This window comes from Theropithecus gelada, chromosome 3, assembly GCF_003255815.1.
Source record: "Theropithecus gelada isolate Dixy chromosome 3, Tgel_1.0, whole genome shotgun sequence".
Classification (NCBI taxonomy): Eukaryota; Metazoa; Chordata; class Mammalia; order Primates; family Cercopithecidae; genus Theropithecus; species Theropithecus gelada.
Genome location: NC_037670.1, coordinates 63,430,894 through 63,440,749, shown reverse-complemented (window position 1 = coordinate 63,440,749; position 9,856 = coordinate 63,430,894). Strand labels below are relative to the sequence as shown.

Here is a 9,856-nt window from a genome sequence, read left to right as displayed (position 1 = left end):
AGGCTCTTTCATCACCTGCACTGCCACCTCTGGAGTCACTATGCTGTCTTTCTAGATTTAAAGCTTACATGTGGATAAAAGTAGGCAGTTTTCTCATTGCTTTAATTTTACTTTGAAGGCAAAATATGTGAGGCGATGCATGTATAAATGAATGGCTTGAATTAAATACAACCCTGATTACAACAAGACAAACTCTTTCCAACAGTGGTTTGTATATGTGGTTTCTATAATGGAGTAAAATATGTTGTTACAAACAAGATTTTGTTATGGTTTTGTCAGATTATCACTAATTTTTCTATTGTCTGCACAAATTATTCCTTCATTTTTAAGAGTGTCTATAACTGCTGCTGAATGTAAACTGGCTCTTTCAGTCATCTGGAAAATTTTCCCATACAATGTAAATTTAAAGCTGTATTTGACAATCAGTGGAATTGTCCCTTTGCTTTAATCTGAATGAACAGTACATATAAAAGTAAAGAAACTGGCAAGCATTGATGACTATCTGTGGACCAGAATTAGGTGTTAAATACCCACAATAATCCCAGAGTAGAAATTGGAAACTCTGCCTTATAGATGGGAAAGTGACTGGTTTCCATTGCTAGAAGCAAGACAGGTCAGGATGAAAATGCAGTCAGCAGTTTTCAAATATATATCAATTTTATTTAAGAAGAACTATCAATTTTATAGCTCTCCAGGTTTAAGAACAACAGGTTTGAAAACTAGGTAAATGAAAGGGGGAGAGAGAGAGAAAGAAAGAGAGAGAGAGAGAGAGAGAGAAGAGAGAAATCAGATAGATAGTTGGTTATAGACCAAATTTATAAGCAGATGTACTAACCTGCACCACCTCAGGATGTGTTTGTACCTGGAGATAGGGTCTTTAAATTGGTGAGTGAGTCAAAATGAGGTCATTCGTGTGGGCCTTAATCCAATAGGACTAGTGTCCTCGTAAGAAGAAGAGACCTCAGGAATGAGCACACACAGAGGAAAGGCCACATGACAGAGTGAGAAGGACCATTTGTAAGCCAAAGAGAGGCCTCAGGAGAACCAAATCGGTCAACATTTTGATCTTGAACTTCCAGCCTCTAGAACTGTAAGAAAATGAATTTGTATTATTTATGCCACCCAGTCTGTAGTAGTTTATCATGACCACCTTTATAAACTCATACAGATAGAGGACAGTAGGTGTGGGGACCCAGAGCGCATAGACCTCGCAGACCTCGCCGGCTTCACACTCACCTCGGTGTCTGCTGCACCCGCCGCTTCTTCTCCTAGGCCACGAGACCCAGCAGCTAGAAGTTCACTATGTCTATTCTCAAGGTCCATGCCAGGGAGATCTTTGACTCTCATGGGAATCCCACTGTTGAGGTTGATCTCTTCACCTCAAAAGGTGTCTTCAGAGCTGCTGTGCCCAGTGGTGCTTCAACTGGTATCTATGAGGCCCTAGAGCTCCGGGACAATGATAAGACTCGCTATATGGGGAAGAGTGTCTCAAAGGCTGTTGAGCACATCAATAAAACTATTGCGCCTGCCCTGGTTAGCAAGAAACTGAACGTCACAGAACAAGAGAAGATTGACAAACTGATGATCGAGATGGATGGAACAGAAAATAAATCTAAATTTGGTGCGAACACCATTCTGGGGGTGTCCCTCGCCATCTGCAAAGCTGGTGCTGTTGAGAAGGGGGTACCCCTGTACCGCCACATCGCTGACTTGACTGGCAACTCTGAAGTCATCCTGCCAGTCCCAGCTTTCAATGTGATCAATGGCGGTTCTCATGCCGGCAACAAGCTGGCCATGCAGGAGTTCATGATCCTCCCAGTCGGTGCAGCAAACTTCAGGGAAGCCATGCACATTGGAGCAGAGGTTTACCACAACCTGAAGAATGTCATCAAGGAGAAATACGGGAAAGATGCCACCAATGTGGGGGATGAAGGCGGGTTTGCTCCCAACATCCTGGAGAATAAAGAAGGCCTGGAGCTGCTGAAGACTGCTATTGGGAAAGCTGGCTACACTGATAAGGTGGTCATTGGCATGGACGTAGCAGCCTCCGAGTTCTTCAGGTCTGGGAAGTATGACCTGGACTTCAAGTCTCCCGATGACCCCAGCAGGTACATCTCACCTGATCAGCTGGCTGACCTGTACAAGTCTTTCATCAAGGACTACCCAGTGGTGTCTATCGAAGATCCCTTTGACCAGGATGACTGGGGAGCTTGGCAGAAGTTCATGGCCAGTGCAGGAATCCAGGTAGTCAGGGATGATCTCACAGTAACCAACCCAAAGAGGACTGCCAAGGCCGTGAACGAGAAGTCCTGCAACTGCCTCCTGCTCAAAGTCCACCAGATTGGCTCCGTGACCGAGTCCCTTCAGGTGTGCAAATTGGCCCAGGCCAATGGTTGGGGCATCATGGTGTCTCATCGTTCTGGGGAGACTGAAGATACCTTCATCGCTGACCTGGTTGTGGGGCTGTGCACTGGGCAGATCAAGACTGGTGCCCCTTGCCGATCTGAGCACTTGGCCAAGTACAACCAGCTCCTCAGAATTGAAGAGGAGCTGGGCAGCAAGGCTAAGTTGGCCGGCAGGAACTTCAGAAACCCCCTGGCCAAGTAAGCTGTGGGCAGGCAAGCCCTTCGGTCACCTGTTAGCTAAATAGAACCCCTCCCCTTGTGTCAGCTGGGGCAGCTCGAGGCCCCGACCAACGCTTGCAGGGGTCCCTGCTAGTTAGCGCCCCTCACCCACCGCCGTGGAGTCCGTGCCGCTTCCTTAGAACTTCTACAGAACCAAGCTACCCGGAGCCCTGTTTGGCAGCTCTAGCTTTGCCGTCGTGTAATTGGCCCAAATCACTGTTTTTCTCGCCTTACTTTCCACCAAGTGTCTGGAGTCATGTGAGCCTCGTGTCATCTCCGGGGTGGCCACAGGCAAGATGCCCGGTGGTTTTGTGCTTAAAATAAAAAGCCTCAGTGACCCATGAGAAAAATTAATAAATAAATAAATAAACTCATACAGATAGAAAAATAGACTTTATATACATATATGTATGTATATGTGTGTGTATATATATATGTGTATATACATGTGTGTATGTGTATATATACACGTGTGTGTGTGTGTATATATATATTTCAATTATTCTGGATGCTAATTTTGCAGTACCAATTTTTTTTTTTTAAATATGAGGTAGGCACTCAGGGAAGAGCACATTTTTATAAGCTATTTTTGCATTGCTTCTAACTGCATGAGTGATCTTTATTGATACATTGCCAGGATAATTTTTGTCAGAGGTTGATTTGTCTGGAAATAATTTAGTTTGCAAATTTTACCTATCTTAGCATCATTCTGCTTGGAGTTTCATCTTCTGAAAACAAAACTTTCATTTTGGTAGTAATAAATAACAGATGTTATTGTTAATGAGCTCTCCTTGGGACTGAAAGAGTTTCCCCTTAGCAATAACCACCACAAAGGGGAGGAGCCTCACATTATTACCATCACAGGGCTTGGTGACCAGTTAGGATCCAGCATGCATTCCAAATTTATGAACATATTTTTGAATAATAAAAGTTCTCCTCCATGATATGGTAATCGTGTTTTAATGGTTACACGTAATATGCATTATTATGGAATTTTTGTTTCTTACATGAATTGTTTGGGCCTGTTGTAATAACGATTCTTTGTTCATTATGTTGCATTTTAACCTAATAATCCCATTAATGTTAATGGGAACTGCCAAGTTAAAACCCATGGAAGCAAATTAATATGCCCTGCAGTCCTTGGACATGACTTTGATACATTTTATATTATTAGTCTCATTCACAGAAGGATTTTATGTTGTTATAAATAGACATAATGAGACTAGATACCTTCAGCAAAAAGAGAATGAAGAAGCTAGCTTGTAGGTTGTTAATTTAGGAACTGCAGAGAGCCGATCCAGAAAATTCAAAAAGGAAGTTCACAGAACATTATGGAGTGACTCAGTGCATTTGCAAAATGTCAGGCTTCCTGCCTATGATTTGGGCTGGATCTCCCATACCTCCAGAGACTGTGACCCTCCTCAGGGTGCCTTCCAAGAAAGCTTGCAGCTCCACTCTGTACTAAGGTCACCATGTACTTTTCTGTTTCTCCAAATAGGATGAGAGCCATTCAAAGGTCTTCACGTGATTTAATTGCTTTTATACATCATTGGATCTAGGACTTAGCTAAGATATAGAGGCTCCTCATGCAGGCTAAGAAGAATCTGACCTTCAGAGTGATATTTTTGAGTCTTTGATCAACAAGAATTCAGAGAACAGACTTGGGGGCTGTGGAAGCAGAGCTCGTGGTGTCCACCTCTCATCTGGTAGACCTCACACAATGCAAGCAAAATACAAGCCAGCAAGTACCTGCCTTCTCCTTAGGAGGTAGGCGCTTTAGCAACATGTGAAGGTTGTCACTGGACCATGTTCTGAGCCAGCTGCCTACTAATCCTGCTCAAACCCACCAGCACACCTCTGGCCTTGCAGGCCATTCTGGAAAACACCACTGAGTCTTATCTCTTCTCTTTTCCTTTTTTTGTTTTCTTCTCTTTTCTTGTCTTCTCATGTTATTTCCCTTCATTCCTTTTATTGGAAAGGTGAGATAAAGAGCAGTCCAGGAAAAAAAAAGGACAAGGTCTCCAGATAAGGCAGTGGTGATTCAAACACCAGACCCTGCCGTGTGTGTACCACTCTGCAACATGCTGAGTGCTTCACTGCTTGGTCTTACTTAACCTTAAGGAAAGAATGATTTCCCTGTTTTCAACATCAAAGAGAGTAGGTATTGCCATTCATTTCCACCTTAACCTGACATGATGAGCTGACACAGATGGTAAATTGTACCATGGCAGTAGGGTAGCAGCTCAGCAGACCCAGCTCCCAGCAGAAAACATGAGAATTCAGGAGGAGCAAGGCTGGAAGAAGCATTGGAGCTCCTTGTGGGGGTGCTCCTCTTGTGATTTCAGAGACCAAAATAAATGCCCCTTTATCAACTAAGAGGGACTGCAACGTTAAAGAAGCAACATTACCTACACCTATAGGTTGAGGGTTCAGGAATTGACTGACATGATAACTCCGTAAATTCCTATGGCTGCAAGAAAAATCACATGCTTGCTAAACTCCCTAACAATGGGAGCTGTCAGACAAATGATCAGACCTGTCTTAACGCTGTCTTACACTCCAGACCACAACAACTGCGACTGGACAGAGGACCAGCCTGACAAACACCCTTTCCTGACAGGCAGCTGCAGACTTAAGTCAATTTCAGCCTGATTATAGAGATTGTGCACAAACTGTCTTTGTGTCCTGTGGTCCATCTTTTGACATAAATAGCCAAATTTCACTTCATTTCAAATCTAAAACCCCATTGGAAATTGAACCTGGGATGTATGTTACATCCAAGTTTACTCATTGCACACGTGCTCAGCTCCTCTCATAAATTAGGCTTTTCCCTAAAACCTGTGGAATATCTAAGACTCTATTGTGTGATACGGGCCCTGTGAGGCATAAAAGCCAACTGCCCTCTCCCTCCTTGAAGAGAGCAACTTTGGCATGTGTGAGAAACTATCTCTTCCTGGTTTACAAACAGATATCACCAGGAAAACTGTCCTTTCTACTCTTTAGCCATCCTGGTGTTCTTTTGGACAACACCTTTTTTTTTTTTTTTTTTTTTTTTTTTTGAGACAGAGTCTTGCACTCTGTTGCCCAGGCTGGAGTGCAGTGACACGATCATGGCTCACTGCAAGCTCTGCCTCCCAGGTTCACGCCATTCTCCTGCCTCAGCCTCTCGAGCAGCTGGGACTACAGGCGCCCACCACCACGCCCAGCTAATTTTTTTTTTTGTATTGTTTTTGTATTTTTAGTAGAGACAGGGTTTCACCATATTAGCCAGGATGGGCTCGATCTCCTGACCTCGTGATCTGCCCGCCTCGACCTCCCAAAGTGCTGGAGGACAACACTCTTTATCCATTAAATACTATCTAATGCATCGGTAGCCACTGACTGACCAACACAAGTAGTATGTGAACATCTCTGTAAATTTGTGAAAATAAATTCACTTTGTGGATTTTTTAAATTATTATTTTAAAATTACCAGCTGGGTGCAGTGGGTCATGCCTGTAATCCTAGCACTTTGAGAGGCTAAGGTGGGAGGATCACTCAGGCCTAGGAGTTTGAGACCAACCTGGGCCACATGGCAAAACCCCATCTCTACAAAAAATACAAAAATTAGCCCACTGTAATGGCACACACCTGTGGTCCCAGCTACTTGGGAGGTTGAGATGGGAGGATCACTGGAGCCTGGGAGGTCTAGGCTACAGCAAGTTATGATTGCACCATTGTACTCCAGCCTCAGCAACAGAGCAAGGTCCTGCCTCAAATAATAATAATAATAATAATAATAATAAATAAAATTAAAATTACCAATAATATGTAGATAGTATTTACTATGTGCCAGGCCATATTCAAAGTTTAATATATTAATTTAATCATTATAACAATCTTTGAGGTAAATACCATCACACAGCTATTTTACACATGCGAAACTAAAGTGTGGAGAGGTAAAGAGACTTGCCAGAAGCCACAGAGCTAACAGGCAGTAGGACTGGGTTTCAGGCCCAGGCAGCCGGCCCAGAGCTGCTTTCCTTGGTGACCAGTGGTCCTGCCCCACACTGGAGGACTTGCCAATGCTAGCAAACCCTGTCTAGTTCATTTCTGGTATCTTTTTAAGAACTTACAAAAGCTGCAGTAGTTCGAATCCTTGAAAGAAAGAGATAAATCTGGGTAAAAAATTAACCTTTGTGGAAATAATTACAGGATGAAAAAAACCATACTTTTTATACACTGATATACTTGGTGTAAATGATATATATCTTCTAAGTATATATTTATAATATTAATATCCAGTGTGATATACATATATCTCATTACATGATGTATATTACATATAAAACACATAATCATAATAATTACAAAAATAAGTATTTTCAAAAATAGGTAGTTTCACCTCTTTTTGTCTTAATATGAGATATTTTTACTTATAGAAAAAATATCAAAAATAATTTTTAAAAATTCCTGCTCAAACAACCTAGATTTTAAAAATATTAACATCTTACTATATTTACTTTAGATCATTCCTTTTCTTCCTGTCTTTCTCCTTTCATTCATTTCTTCTTTCTTAACTTCCTTTTCTTTTTCCTTTGAAAAAATGGAATGTTACATACACAGATGAGTTTCATCACCCAACTTACTCACCCTTTCTAGAGTTACCTGAAGGGGTGTGTTTAATTTTTGGATATTTTGTTCCTTTACTGCATGTTTGTGTACCTTTAATAATATAGGATACTGTTTTGTTGTGGCTTTTTAATTTTTCAGGATTGGTGTATGTGTGTGTGTCTGTGTCTAAAATTCCTATTTTCCTACTTTCATTTTAATCCCCACCAGGTACACTTGGGGTCATTGTAGACATGTCTCCCTACTGCAGCCATGGTGGGCACCCAGTTTTTTAATGCATCTCACTTTCCTGTTACAAGGCTGGAAGGCCAAGCCCCTAGTCCTATATATCCCACATTCTCTTCCTACTCCTGGTCCCTCGTAATTCAACAGCACTAGGTCTCCAACTCTCAAGTGTGGTTTTAAAGGACTTTATTTCTGGCACCTAAACTTCTCTTTCTTTCCCTTGAACCTGGCCGTGGATTTTGGTTTTGGTTTTGTCATTAGATTTTATCCAGCATATTTATGTGTTGTGAACAGGAGATATTTTGCAGTAGCTCATTTTACTATGTTACTGGAAACAAAGTCATGTTTCCATTTTTGCAGACGTAAAAATTGAGGCTTGGGGTGATTTGACAACTTCCCTGAAGGTGCTGGAACAAGCTACACTGGCATTTAGCGCTGGAGCACAGCTCTGCCTCCAAAGTCCATGTTCTTTCCTCCCTCCCTTCACCTGTTACAAATTGCCTCATTTTAAAGGTTAAATAGTGGTAGTTTATTTCAATTCTGCCACTCTTCCCAAAGCAATACAAGTGGGAGTATGTCATTTCAGCTTTCCTAACACCAATGCAGAAAACATAAATGGACACATGCCACAGGATTACTTTATGTTAATTCCAATTTGGGGGTTTAATGATGGAGTTTTAATATTCCTCTCAAGGAGAATCATCTGCTAAGAGACAAGTAAAGGTTGGGGATTGAAGATCAGGACTTCTTCTGCCAGATCTCTCCACATGCACTTTCTCCACCCCCAGATGTGCAGTTGGAGGCACTTTCTGCTGAAAGCTGAATCAGTTTCCCCATGTCCCCCATGATTTGCATCACACATGCTGCTGACTGCCACAGCTTCCCACATCGGAAATGTGATTTCTGCCCAAGTGCCTACAGCTTCCTGGATTAGTCTTAGAGGGCCTTGACACTGACTGACTTTAGTGTTCACTTAAAGCTCGTGAAATGTAACCTACTTCTTTCAGTTGAAGAGTTTTCTTTGAAAAAACATCCTGAAGAAAACCCATGGGGAATGGTCAGGTGACTCAGACTTGTTTAATTTTATTTCGGTAAGCCAGAGCCAGTGCTGGTCTTTGAAAAATACAAAAACACATACCTACATACATCCAAGGATTAAAAAAGATTCTGTTCAGATTATGCCCAACTTTATTGATTCTCATTAATGTGTCAGGTACTGTGCTAATTAGAAATGTGCCACACACTTTTATTTGGGAGAGTGCCTTGTATGATCCTTGGAGACATCCTTCTTCTTGTTAGGACAATCAATGTCCAACTAATTCATTCCTCCATCCAAATGCCCATCCTCCCATCCGTCCCTCAAATACTTAGGGTCTACCATGTGTCAGAAAACATCTCTTAGTAACCTCTGATGTTGTTTCCCTGTCCTACTCAGGGTCCATATCCTGCTCAAAGATCCTTCTAGAAGTTGATATCTGTATTAGTTTTCATAGGCTGCCTTTAGAAAATATCACAGACTAGGTGTTTTAAATGGCGGAAATTTATTTCTGACAGTTCTAGACACTGGAGATCCAAGCCCCAGGAGTGGGCAGCGTTGGCTTCTCCCGAGGCCTCTTTCCTTGGCTTGCAGATACCATCCACTCGCTGTGTCCTCATATGGCCTTTCCTTCATGCATGCATGCTCGTGATGGCTCTTTCTCTCGGAACGACATCAGTCCTATTAGATTAAGGACCCACCTTATGACCTCATGTAACCTAAACTACCACTCTAAAAGCCCTATCTCCGCACACTGTCACTTTGGGAGTTCAGACTTCAGCACATGAATTTTGGAGGAAGATAATTGAGTTCCTAAAAATAAATTTTCTATTTTTGTTTTGTCCCCTATCACAAACTGAGTAGGATTCTCTTTTTTTTTTCTTTTTTTTTTTTTTTTTTTTTGTTATAGAGCTCCTTGATGTCTATGTGCCTCACTGCTTTTGATATTAGAGAGTAACTTTACATCCTAGCACTTTTACTCTGAATTCAATAAGAGTTCAGTTACTATAAGAGCTTGCAGTTTCTTTGAGCAGGAGAGAAGGAAAGAAACTAGTTTTAGAGGAAGAAAGAGTGTAGTCAGTCCTGAGTGTAGGCTGGGAATGGGGCTGTGGGAGTTTATAGGCCATACCATACAGCACAGACAGCGCAGCTCTAGAAGACATGTGCAAGGGAAGAAAACTGGTCAAAAACAGCTAAGACTGCAACAGGGAAGCCAGGACTAGCTGCCCTAGGTGTGTAGCCTCACTTGGCAGGCTGGGCTGCTGTGGAGTCGGAGAAAGACAGCATGTGAAAGGGGGCTCCTGCAGCTTCTGCTTCTGGATCATGAGTCAGCAGCACAGACTCATGATCCAAACCTGAT

General features: G+C 42.2%; 1 protein-coding gene across 2 annotated transcripts; it reads left to right on the top strand.

Annotated features, from left to right (window-relative positions):
- The first annotated feature begins 1,170 nt into the window (after positions 1-1,170).
- On the top strand, positions 1,171-2,968 carry LOC112621107 (alpha-enolase-like). 2 transcript variants are annotated; one of them, XM_025380305.1, is made up of 2 exons: positions 1,171-2,567; positions 2,651-2,968. In XM_025380305.1, exons 1-2 carry the CDS (start codon positions 1,303-1,305, stop codon positions 2,946-2,948), a joined length of 1,563 nt encoding a protein of 520 aa, XP_025236090.1. In that variant the 5' UTR covers positions 1,171-1,302; the 3' UTR covers positions 2,949-2,968. The 2 variants fall into 2 exon arrangements, with proteins under 2 accessions (XP_025236090.1, XP_025236092.1); XM_025380307.1 differs by having other exon boundaries at positions 1,303-1,483; positions 1,604-2,968.
- Positions 2,969-9,856: the final 6,888 nt, after the last annotated feature.